The following is a 13660-nucleotide window of genomic DNA, read 5'->3' as shown; positions in this document are numbered from 1 at the left end:
CGCTTAACCCTGGGTTAAGGGGGCCCAAGGGATCTCTTCCAGCTAACCACCAACCGGATCTATATCGGAATCCCTAAAAATTCTTATCCTATTTTTGCATTCCCTAATATTGTTTGTCATAAAGATCAGTTGTCCTAACACTCATATGCCCTAATTTTGGTTTCCCTATTATCGAATGACCGATTTTTTTTGTCCTAATATGTTTTTCCCTAATGGCACTTTCCATATTGAGCATTTATCCTAATGTTATTTAGCATAATTCTTATTTGGCCTAATTATTGTTTGACCTATAAATAATATATCCTAATCATCATGTTACCTAATTTTACATAGCCTATGGTTGATTGGCCTAACACTCGTATTCCCTAATTTTGGTATCCCTATTATGGAAAATAATTGTTATGTCAAGTGATCGTTAGGGCTAATGCCCATTAGGACAAACCAGTTAGGGCAAGTGACTTTAGGACAAACGTTGTTAGGGATTCCGAAGGACACCCCCACCAACCACACTAAAACTGTTAAACAACTTAGTAGCGGCTTACAAATTACCTCTACACTTATGTTCAAAATTTCAATCAAATGTACCTTATAGTTTTTCAGATCTATTGTTATTTATTTTTCACTTAGATTAAAGAGATTATATCTCTTATATATATTATATCTCTTTAATATACAACTATATATTTGTCAATGCCATGCAATTTATTTAATGCTATTTTGTAAGCAATAAGCAAAAACAACTTAGTCCAGAAGGGGATTTAGCTACGTTTTTTTAGTACCTACTTGCAACACAATGTTACACACCTCAGTAATCTTCAACCGATTGTTGTAGGGCGTGACGGCGACCGGCAGAAACTTGTGGGCGATGAGCAGGGCGATGGTTGCCAGCCCCCTGATACCGTGAATGCAGGATATCTCGTCGTTAGAGCCTGGCGCGGTGAGCTTCTTCAGCGTACTGTACAAGGAGAAAGAACTGAGGAAACTATCTGAAAATAAAAGAGACATGTATTCGCACTTAAACTATCGTGAGACATATTTCAAAATATTTATCAGTACGGTTTTTACTCACTATTATTTTTAGTCGCTTTTGGCGACATGTTTCGGATTCTTTGGGAATCCATCCTCAGGCACGAGTGTCCGCGGCGGTTGTTCGTCGTGCACATGTCGCCAAAAGCGACTAAAAATAATAGTGAGTAAAAACCGTACTGATAAATATTTTGAGACATGTATTGTTAACACCACTTTGGGTGCCTTGTCTATTGTCTTTATAATCACGCTACTCTTCCTTACGTCGTTTACATGATGTTCTTTATTAAGTGTTATTGATTAAGTAAAAAAAAGTTATTACACCGATCTTCAGAATTTATAAAAATATTAATAACAATATATTCGACAATCGTGTAGCGTAGGATTCGCCATCTAATTTATTGCACAGTACAAATGTTAATTGCTTACCTTAGCATAAATTACCTACGAGTACGCGTACTGCTTGGGCTGTTGCAACGACCGAAGGGTCAAGTCTTATTGTTTTCTGTCAATAGATTCTTGAAGTGTAAACTTGACCTAGGGTAGCATTGGACTATTTCGACATTCCTTGTTTTGATTAATGATTACAAATGTTCGTATGTATGTTTAGGTCTAATTTTCAATGTCAGTCTTAATTTCAGCATTTCACCGAGCTGAAATATTTACTTAACTAAATATTTTGTATTTAATTCTTTTTTTTTTAATAGCCTGATAGTGTCCCACTGCTGGGCAAAGGCCTTTCCCTTTGATTTCCATAATTCTTATTTATTTCACTAAAAGGTAATAAAAAGTGAGCTAATTTCTATTTAAAACTAGAGAATTTATGGCCCAAACAGAAAATAATTGAGGTACAGGATATAAGAATACAACATAATATGCGAAGTGGCATAATAAAATGCCCAAAGTCGAAAAAACACCCACCTCTAGATTTTGGTGCATCGTCTTTATCTTTTTCTTCTTCTTCGGCCTCCTGGTCGCACTCGGCCTTGTCGTCGGCATCTTCGCTTGGCAGCTCCTTGGAGCTTCCACTAGACAGATAGTCCTGGACGGTGGCTACGAGGACCAGGAGAATGATGACGGCGTAGAACGACCTGCGAGCAGTGTGATGAATAAAATATCAAACATTTATAAATCGTCACCAAAATGTAAGGCTATCATGCGGTTTCTGGATTCCGTGTAATACCTGACCAGTAATATAATTTATATGTATAGATTGCTTTTTAAAATCCTTAATGACTTAATAATGACTTACAACGTCAGCACTGTCGAAAGCTGAAACCACTCATCCCATGACGACTGGTGGATGTGGCAGTCCCTCTCGTCGATCTTGACCTTAATGGCCAGGCCGCTGGTGTGCTGGTAGTGCTTGAGAGAGTCCTTGATGACCACTTCTGCATCCTCGGGGTTGCAGGCCGAGGGCACGCACACTCCCCAGCTCAACGTCGAGAAACGCGGCACGAAGTGACCTGGCTGAACGAATTATGATATGACTTAGTATCTATAATGCATGACTTTATCTAAACCGTTGGAAATAAAAATGAAAGCAGAAGTAACTGACCCGACAATCAATCCGAACATCCTTGCTTATCCGCCCACTTTTCCTAAGTAATAACTACTTCCTTTGGTCATGTTTATTTTTAACAGGCTTAGCGTAAAAGCTAAACAGAATAATAAGGAAAAGATGCGACCAAAGTAAAAGTCTCTAACATATTTTTAATACAGTTGCTCAAAAAGTGCTACTTTACGTAGCTGTTTAGCGTGCGGAAACTTGGTTTTAGCGAACTAGTGCTTTTCACTTTTCCAATTTTTTTAAATTTTTACTTGTTCCAATTCATGACTACTTATTGATGAGTGTTAATATAAGTTTCCTTTAAACGTCGTAATCAACATAAAAACCTACTGTTAATGTAAGAATACGAAAACTACACATTTCATATTTTATTACTTACCTCTTCATCATTATAACACGTTTATTTTTTAATATTGAATATTGGAAAACCGTTCTGAATAAGTTGTCTGAATGGAACGGAATAGCTATGGAAGGTAGAGGTAGGAATAGCTGCCGAAACGCCTGTCAAAGAAAGGCAACCATCGATATTGTTTTTATTCCTTACTTGTTGTTTTTCTTATTTTTTCGCAACTGAATTAAAAAACGTCGTTCGATACACGTGTGGAAATGTCATTCTCCACTCGGCCCGAGATATTATCTCGCTACTCGTGAAGTAATGACATACTTTCCGCACTAGCATCGAAATGTACTATAACATATTTAGTACTCTTCTTCTTCCTCGAGTTATCCCGGCATTTTGCCACGGCTCATGGGAGCCTGGGGTCCGCTTGACAACTAATCCTAAGAATTGACGTAGGCACTAATTTTTACGAAAGCGACTGCCATCTGACCTTCCAACCCAGAGGGGGAGGAACTAGGCCTTGTTAGGAATAGTCCGGTTTCCTCACGATGTTTTCCTTCACCGAAAAGCGACTGGTAAATATCAAATGATATTTCGTACATAAGTTCCGAAAAACTCATTGGTACGAGCCGGGGTTTGAACCCGCGACCTCCGGATTGAAAGTCGCACGCTCTTACCGCTAGGTCACCAGCGCACTATAACATATTTAGCACTACTTATGTGTAAACAGCAGTACATATATGCCACCCTTGCATGATATATTTGTGTAGTACACAAGAAAAATGTGTATAGTGTCATTTCATGGGCTGAAAACCAAGATAAAGGAATGATTTATTAATCATTTTACTTGTGTCGTCCCGGCATAATCACCATGGCTCGCTGACGGCACCTGAGGTCTGGCCAAATCTAATTATCAAGACTTATTTTAGAAAATTTTCTTTTGTCGGTTTAAATTACTTTAGCCCTTAAGAGTCGGCAAGTTCGGCCAAATTTCACCTTGCCATACAAACAGAGTTTCGTTCTCATTTTAAAACTATGTGTTGGATTGTAACGAAACATTGTACCTATATACAATAACTTGAGGTATATATAGGTCTGTAATTAGTTTATATAGCTCCAGTTTATAAAACAAACGAAATAGAGCAAAAACAAGTTTTGTATAAAAAACAAATTCGCTGTATTTTTTTACTATGGTATCTGAAGCTGTATTCTGCCTGTCCTAACCTACGGTGCCCAAACATGGTCGCTCACCGAGAGTCAGAAGTCCAAATTGAAGGTTTGCCAGAGAGCAATGGAGCGCAGCATACTAGGTGTCACAAGGATGGATCGTATCCGAAACACTACACTGCGCTCCAGAACAGGCATAGCTGACGTAGGGGAGAAGACCGCTAGGCTGAAGTGGAACTGGGCAGGTCACGTCTGCCGCATGCATCCGGATAGGTGGGCTAGTATAGCCACCAAGTGGATGCCGCAAAAGAAGCGCGGACGTGGCAGGCCCAGGCGGAGATGGCGGGACGACTTAGACACCTTCACTAATAACTGGCCGGAAACAGCTCAACAACGGGAGTCATGGAAATCTAAGGGAGAGGCCTTTGCCCAGCAGTGGTATACTACAGGTTATTAAAAAAAAAAAAAAAAAACTGAAGCTATATACATAAACTAATTACAGACCTAGATATACATCTTATTGTAAGTATAAAGTTTCAGAGCAATCTAGGTAGTCGTTTTAAAATGAGAGCGTAACTACGTTTGTATGGAGAATCGAGCTTGCCGGGGACTCTTAATTGTAAAAGAGATTTATGTCCTCTTCTATTAGCAATGACGTACGTCCAAGTACAAAATATTATTTATTTTCCCCACAACGGATTTCGCAGGCACAGGCGCAGAGCGTATAATATATAATTATTTAATGTGTTGAATCGAATAATATTCCGATTTATCCCAATCGGGAATACTCCCAAAACTGGATACAGGTTTACCCTTTTCCATAAAACTTTTGTAGTAGATCGTCATTTCATATTAATTTGTATGACATATCGACCAATCGACCTCCAACACTAATACTAAAACTCACATCATCTATCCGGCTCCTGATCAGGTTTTTGGCCTGGGCCAGATGCACTGGCACCTCCAGCTCTTGGTGCTCCGCCTTCACGTCCAGCCGAGCCAAGCAGTACTTCCCCTGGACCTTCACTACGCTTCCGGTCTCCAGTTGGACGCGTGCCCGACTTCCCAGACACTGGTCGAAGTCGCCTAGTTGAATGCCGTTGCCTTGAAGGATGCCCGAGGGAATCTTCGCTGACGCGTCTAGCACTGGAATTATAAATGCTAGTTAGTACACTAACAGAGTATAAAAACTAAAAACAGTAATCTCCGAATATTTTAAAACTTAATGTACGATGTTCATTCTTACGGACTGCCAATCGCTAATATCCAGGTTAATTTACGAAATGCTAGATTTTCTTGCATGCGACATTTTTGTTAGAAGACGATAGACTACTCTTGTTGTACCTGTACTAATCTGCTCTGACACTATGTAGCTTTTATTTCCGTTTCAGATACTTACTATTCTAAACCTTATGTATGAAAGCGTAAAGTCTCGATGTGAAATTTTACGTTTGATAAGATACTATGTACTCAGTTTTCGGTCCTTTGGGAGCTATAGCACGCAATGGTGTTGTTGAGTTTGTGTAACTATTTGTTGTAAAGCCAAAATGGAGTATAATTTTCCTCACTCAGTGCCCGTAAGGCTCTTTCGATTGAAACAGTTACATTGTGACGTAAAACATCGTTAAATGTACTTCATAGTTAAACCTACCTAGGTAATATCCATAACCTAGCTGACACAAGGTCACAGCTTGTAAAGGTGAATGAGCTTTTAAAACACGGACATGTGGACATCTGTATTTATTTTTTATGAAGTGTAAGATGTTTTAATGGTGCCAAGATTTTTCTTGAGGTGTTTCAGAAATCGTCGCATTGATAGTATAGACAAAACAGTCGGTACTAAAAATTTAAATGGTACGAAATTGAAAGCTTACATATCTAATAATGTACAGCGAGATTTATAATTCCATGAACTCATTATGAATGGAATGTATTAATAGCTGAGTATACAACCAGCGGCAAAAGTGCATGCTCACTGTATGAATTGAACTTTTGCAGCTCGCTTTAACCGACATCGTCGATATCGTCACACTTTTTTTAACATTAGATGATGGACCCGGAGGTTAATAAATTAACTCTTTTGTGGTAACCTAATACTAAAGGATTTGGGTTTGGTGGTGTAAAATACCGTCAGTAATAAAATTGTGTTCAAATTAAGTAACAAAAATGTAATTCATCAAGCCGAAGTATTTTACCTTTTACCTAACATATTTACAATTTCATTCTGAAAAACAAAGTTAACCATTAATAGACGCACATTTTGTTGGTTTCACTTATCGCGTTCGTTTATTTTTTTATCTGCACATTTGATTTTGAGATTTTAAGATAATAGTGGCCTGGCCTGGCCTTTTCTCGAAGTCTTCTAGAAATTGATATTCACTCATGTCATCTCAGATATGGGTGAATATGGTATCAATGCATTCAGTTTGGTGTCCTGAACACAAATAAATGAGATGACAAGCGCGATAAATCGCGTCATAAAGTCGCCAGTACAAAGTTCAACTTTTTTCTTTTAAACATACATGTGGGGTACCAAATGAAAGGGCTTTGTGAGTAGATCACAAATATATAACATAGGTACTGTAACATTTTCACTACTTGATATAACAAATTTAATATTTTGTTACGTATACGTTTTCTAATGAAAACGTTCAAAAATTTCACAATCCACAGTTGATTTTGAACTGCTCTAAATTGAAAATGACTGAATGGATTATTCTAAATTTTATACCAAATAACTATGAATATCCTTAATAAATAAATAACCAGATACATGAAAAAATAAGAAAAGCAACCTACATCAGTTGAAAAACAGTATAATTTTCTGTTACTGCAATTATTATTAAATTTGGTAGGTACCCATATTATTCTAGTAAGAAAAATAATAATCTTGCCCCCTTTTATTGACATGTTCTTTTTTGATTATTGACATGTTTTTATGATTGTGATGCTAGTCAAATTTTAATGTAATAGTAAATATTTTATGTAATGTTAAAGTGTACGGCTCACCCGGTATTGTATTGTCCTAGTCCTAGTTCTTAGTATATTGATTTTATTTTATTTTATTTATTTGGAGATCCAACAGCTGTGACATTAACATAAAACTTATAGTAAATACAGGAAGCCAATTATAGGAACTCACAGGCAGTGACATGATACTAAACTAAGGTTGCGCACTATTGCAGCCACATAAGGTGAGTTCGGCAAAGTTACGGACATCGGGTAAGATCGTATGATTCAAATTTCCGCCTATTGTGGGGTATTTTTTTAATGCTGGCAAGGTGATGCGATGCGCAATTTTGTTCCGCACCCCTCTTCAGTCCGCACTTGTTGCTCTGACAGACTAGAAGCGTGTTTTGTGCCGTTAAGTAGAAAAGTTCAAAAAACGTGTTTTTATTTTCCATCCGGATATACCCTCCGCCAGTTTTTTTGGAATAACTGGTAAGTTTAAGTGTTATTTGTTTCTTTTACAGATTGCATGTTATTTTTATTAAATTTGTGACAAATCTGTATATTTGGAATTCTGATACGATGCCTGTAGGCCAAGATCCGGTCTTACCCGAAGTGGTAAAAGATCGGATGCAAATCATCCGATCTTAAATTCTCAGGAATGCTCAAACTTTATACGTGTCACCACGATGCTTGATTAAATTTCTCTAACAGACGTATATAGTGGTGTTTTTTTTTACATAACCGCAAATTACAATCTAAGCGTCTAATATTGCACACTTAAGTAGGTAACTGATCTCTTTATGAATAAATAATTATAAATATTTTTATTTACCTATCTGCTGTAATTATGAAGAGGTAGGTTTATTATTATTATTATTTTAATAATGTTAAAGAAATATAATGGTTTCTTGAAATATTATTGTTGTGTTGATTAATCAATTCTTACTTGGTTTAAAATGTGTGCTTATCAAAGCGAATTGGCCTGATTGTAAGATCGAGAGATGTTTTCTCACACGAAATCATACTCGTAGTTATGTGAGATGGCGTTGGAAAGTTTATTAAGTACCTATAGACTGATATTACTGCAATTGGTTAAGTTTTGGTCGTATTAATTCCTCCACTTTCAAATTATTTTACCCTTATGTCCTATTTTATCACCCTCTTTCAATCTACCGCGCTTAAGGTGTCAATGAACCTACGTGGTTCATTGACCCACATGGGTTCATTGACCCCACACCTAAAAGTTTGACAACCATAATTTCTTAAAAATTGAGCGCATGGTGTAAGATCGGACGGAAAAAAATGCAAAAAAAAAAAATGGGTCGGATATGATAGCCCGAATTAGTGCTAGGCCAATTCTTCTATATATGAATCGGTGAGTAAAACCGGTTATTTTGCAATGGTAAACTTTATGGTACCGGCAATAGGGCCGAACTTATAGGCCCGTCCGTTCTTACACCACCAGGTAAAAAAAGAATGCTGTCAATTTATTTTGTTTCCTATATTTAAACACTCATTACACGCTCACTATGACGTTTAGAAAGATAATAAAATTCAATTATATAGAGCATTTCATTATTATCAATTCTGTACTTAAATCATGTCCGTACCCTATCCAAAAGCTGAGAAAAGAAAAAAAAACCAACATCATCTCAACCCACCTAAAATCGTCCGAAACTTAGCCGAACTCACCTTATGTGAACAGAGCGTATACAAATGATAACTAATAAGGGAGTAACTAAAATACAAATTAACTTAGCAACATAATGAAGACTAAAAGGCAAGAAAAAAGAGAGACAGTTGAAATTTTCACAGATGATGTATTTCTGTTGCCGCTATAACAACAAATACTAAAAACAGAATAATATAAATATTTAAATGGGGCTCCCATTGGAATTTGACGGCAGTATTATAATTGTAGAGTGATCATGCATGCTGTAATAGAACATTATGATACAAGTGTGCTAAGTTGGTCAATACACACGAGGCGATATTGTGCGCGCGAGCTGTAAGCGAGCGCGCAATAAGAAAGCCGATGTGTGTAATGACCAATGCACACGCGTTTTATACGACGTTTTTCAACACACTTGCGAGAAAAAAAAGAAACTCATATTAATCAAATTTTAATAGTTAAAACAGTTAGTATTGTGTGTTGCATCTGTTATACTGCCGGCCGCCCCTCGCCCCGGCCGCGGGCGGCGCGGCGGGCGGGCCGGCCGGGCCGCGCACCGCGCAGGCGAGGCGGTCGGGCGCGCCGGTGCCCGCCAGTCTGACCAATTAAAGAAGGCTCCCTTTCCATGCATATTATTAGCAATCAGTTACCTTCTTAACTCAGTCGGATAATATAATGAAAAAGCACGAGTGGAATAATACACTGAAAGAGCACGCGTGTTTAATATCTAGGATTATGAGCCAAAAATCGGTGGAATAAAAATGTCGTTTTGAGCAAGTGTGTTGAAAAACTTGTAAATGATTTACTGAATTCGTAAGGTAATACTACTCACGTCTTACGTATCACTTTGTATATTATTCGAGGGCTGCGATCATGAGCAAACCTTGAAACTAACCGTGGTATGGTTATTTACGATTTTTCCCCGCGCAACAGCTGTTGCCGAAACGGTCCAAACAGTGCCACTATAAATAAATAGCCGTTGTAATGTACTACGCAGGCATGCTGAAGAAACGCAACTTGTGGTTCACAAAGTTTACTGGGGGCTGCGACCCACCTGAACAATTTCACCATTTGTCATACAAATTCGCTGCCACTACCCCATAATTCTGCCCTGGAGTCATCCCCTATTTTTTTTATATGGCCTTGATTTGATATCTGTCTCAGGCAGTGCATCTCACTCGCACCAATAATTTAGTGTGAATATTTATAAGCCAGTATATGGGCTAGGTGCAAAATACGAAGCGGGGCAATACAAGCTGTCGTGTAGCTTGTATTGCCATTGTATTGTATATAATATTTTTAAAATTGGGATGCGCTTACTGACCAAAGGGCGTAGCCAAGATGACATTCGTTTGCGCTACGACAACGAAACACTATCTGTCTCTCTATCGCACTAATATGGAAGAGGAATAGAGATACAGATAGCGTTGTCGTAGAGCAAACGATTGTCATCTTGACTAGGTCCCCAGCAACTTAAGCAGGCGTGCGAAAGGGGTGGGGTGTTCGGCTCAGCATTGCTCCGAGCAATTATCAGGGTTGGCACAACATGACGTCCCTTTGCGTGCACGACCAATGATAAGAGAATGACTTGAATTTTGACAACCCTAAATAGCCGAAAGGGATAGTGCCATATATTACAAAGGGATAGCATGATACGACCCTGAACCGCTGTCAAACTTCGGTTTTGTAGGAAGTTTCCTTTCTGTACAGTAGTAGTATTATGGAACGAGATCGAAAACATGGTATTCTCTAGTCAACCATGGGCTAAACCGAAAGATCTAATTAGCAAGGTCAGAACTTAGAATACTGTTAGAATAAAATGGAAAAAAAATTAACACAAAAGTATATAATATTATACATACATACGCGCTGGAAAGAGAATTTGTTCTGGGCCTGTCTAATAGAGAGAGGAAGCTCATTCCACAGCCAGCTTGCCTGGGTGGTAAAGGAACTCGACATGAAACCTGTACGATGTCGAGGCACAATAAGTTGAAGGCTACGGGAGGTTCGGGCGCGCAGTCAAAAATTTTAATTTGGAACGAACCGTTAACGCCATCTAGCCTAGAATAGGCCAAAGGTGTAGGCGCCATCTGTACGAGAATCAATTTTTCTTGATTTCCGAGATTTTTTCCTTTGACTTTATTCACTTATACGGAGTTACATAGGTCTTTGATATATATGATATATATAATAAAATAACAACCAACATACAACTCCGCGCGTATGTCGCATAATTATATTGTATTCTGTAAGCAATTCGCAATAACAAGTCTGGATGATTATCACTACGTAGTATAAAACAAAGTCGCTTTCCGCTGTCTGTCTGTCCCTATGTATGCTTAATTAGATCTTTAAAACTACGAAACGGATTTTGATGCGCTTTTCACCTATCAATAGAGTAATTCTTGAGGAAGGTGTTAGTGTATAATTTGTAAAGGTTTTGGGTAACCCGTGCGAAGCCGGGGCGGGTCGCTAGTAAATTATAATTATGTAACCTTTAATCGCATTTTTATTTTTACATAATAAGGTTATTTCTTTTGCAGCTCTGCCACTTGACGTCAGAGTATTTATGCGTCTTCTCAACAACTCTACAAGAAATATTCACGTTCGTTTAAATTAAGCGCTTAACTTTAGTACAAGTACTTTACATCATGCAGCCCTGAAACTTATATAAAGAATGTTAGCATTGTTTAAGATTTTGCGGTAAAGCTCTCATCACTTTTGTTTTTGCATTGATCAAATAAGTAACACACAGCATTATAGTAAAACCAAGGCACTGTGACTACAAAATAAAAAGAAAATACCAGGAGACAAAGAAAAACAATTCACATAAAAATTAAATGTTTAGTACATTGGATTTGGGCGATGACGTAACATATCAACCAATTTATTTTCCAGCAACCTCGAGCAAAAGTTAGTTATAAAATTACGTACTTACTATTCAAAGCCCATAGTTTCGTCCCGCGTAATTGCCTTAATAGGATTTGCCCATGCCGTCTGCATTCTGGATTATGAATCCTTGAAAAATTGGGAGCGAACGTCGGTAGAAAAGCGTAAAAATCTTCAAATTCACTGGCTAACATATTTCTTCGATACAATATATCTGTCAATTGATCAATAATATTAATAGTTTTAGGTTCACTGTTGTCCAAATCCTTCGATTTCTTTTTGTCATCTTTTTCTTTTTTATATGAAGTTTCAACGGTCTCTTCAAAGCCTTTATGCTTGGAAGTCTCAGGTTTCTTTAATTCTGATTTCTTTTCAACTTTTTTTCCTTCTTCTGGTTTTTGAGTTGATTTAGGCTTAGCAAGATCTATTACAGATTCTTTATCCTTATTAGATTCTTCTTTGTGTTCCTCTTTTTTTGAAAGTTCAATTTTGTATTTAATTTCTTCCTTTTTAACTAGCGGAGGCGGTTTTTCTTTTTTTGATTCCAGCTTATTAATTTCTGCTGATTTTAGTTTAGGCTCCCTAGGTTTGGTTTCTTTAACAGAAAGTACTTTCTTATCTTCAAGTTTAGAATCCGCTTTGACCTTTTTTTCATCCATTTTTACACTGTGAGTATCTGTACTAGGAACTAACTTATCAATGGCATCTTTTTTTTGTGACAAACTGGAGCTCTTACTTTTAAGGTCCTTCTTTAAATTTCTATTATCTTCATCGTCCTCATCATCATCGTCGTCGTCGTCGTCGTCGTTGTCGTCATCATCCTTATCGTCTTGCTTAGATTTGACTGGGTTTGATTTGTTTATAACGTCCATTTTCTTTAAGCCTTGGTTTGCGTCATCTTTTTTCTTAGTCTCAATAGATTTCTCTGCTTTTTTCTTAAAGTCTCTATCGTCATCATCATCGTCGTCATCGTAGTCATCATCGTCGTCATCATCATCGTCATTGTAGTCGACCTGTATATTTGATTTAACTTTGTATTTTATATCTTCCTTCTTTTTATCTTTAATTAAATTTTCTTTTTTAACCAATTCAATAGGTTTAGGTTTTTTGTTTATAAAGCTGGAGTCAGTTTTATCGTCATCATCGTCATCGTCATCATCATCATTATCTTCAAAGGACAGTTTTGACTTTTCATAAGCTCTTTTCGTTTCAGCTCTGATGTTTACTTCAGCTTTCTTAGTAATTTCTTCTACCTTTCCTTTTTTAGCTTTATTCTTTTGGACGTCTTCATCTCGTATAGGATGTTTTGTAATTTTGGATTCTGATGATTTTTCACCTATACTTGATTTAGATTTCACTTTAGATTTATCTACATTAATACTATTGAAGAAATCAAAATCGTCGTCATCATCGTTATCATCATCATCGGTACTATCACTGACTATTTTTAACACAGAACCCGATTTCGCGTTGGCCTTCTGATTGATCAGTTGTTGTTTCTCCCTTACGGCTTTTTTCAGTTCCTCGTAACTTTTGGCACTATCTTTAACACTATATTTAGTAAACTTGTCTGCACTATCACCGACACTTCTAGGTAAATCGCGTACACGGAATGCGCTTATCACTGTCGCTAGGATAGGTAAGCAGACTATAATTAGAGCTAGCGTCCATCTGTTACGCGCCATGACCGACGCGTGAGACGCTCACCGCGCCATCATCGAACCGACTGAGAAAGTTTCAGCGAGAAACGCTACAGTTTATTTGTATCACACGTTCTTAACTACGCGCGAATAGTTTAAAATAAAGACGAATCATAGAAGATCGCAATGATTATGGAGGATTACTTAGCCAATTCGAAATTATATTTAATGGAAAGGACCTTTTTGTGTTGGGTTTTGGTGCGTCTTGTAGCGCGAGGGCACGCACGTTGGCAACAGGCCAAGTTTAGCGTAAAAATAGTATTGCAAAGGCGATTGTCCGGTCCCGATGGATGGATCGACTGCAACGACATTGTCTATTGCTTAACTGTAATCAATTAAGTACT

General features: G+C 37.6%; 1 protein-coding gene across 1 annotated transcript in view; it reads right to left on the bottom strand.

The window, feature by feature from the left end:
- Positions 1-13360, bottom strand: part of LOC134741647 (uncharacterized) — a 35250-nt gene extending 21890 nt beyond the window's left edge. The window contains exons 1-5 of the mRNA XM_063674502.1: positions 11666-13360; positions 5011-5249; positions 2279-2496; positions 1948-2117; positions 805-986 (exon numbers count right to left, since the gene is read on the bottom strand). Of these exons, the coding sequence (XP_063530572.1) occupies positions 805-986; positions 1948-2117; positions 2279-2496; positions 5011-5249; positions 11666-13301 (2445 nt within the window). The 5' untranslated portion in view covers positions 13302-13360. The remainder of the gene's footprint in view (positions 1-804; positions 987-1947; positions 2118-2278; positions 2497-5010; positions 5250-11665) is intronic.
- Positions 13361-13660: the final 300 nt, after the last annotated feature.

The sequence above is a fragment of the Cydia strobilella genome, chromosome 5 (assembly GCF_947568885.1).
Source record: "Cydia strobilella chromosome 5, ilCydStro3.1, whole genome shotgun sequence".
NCBI classification, from domain to species: Eukaryota; Metazoa; Arthropoda; class Insecta; order Lepidoptera; family Tortricidae; genus Cydia; species Cydia strobilella.
The sequence above is the reverse complement of the archived record's forward strand: the minus strand, read 5'-3'. Positions and strand labels throughout refer to the sequence as shown.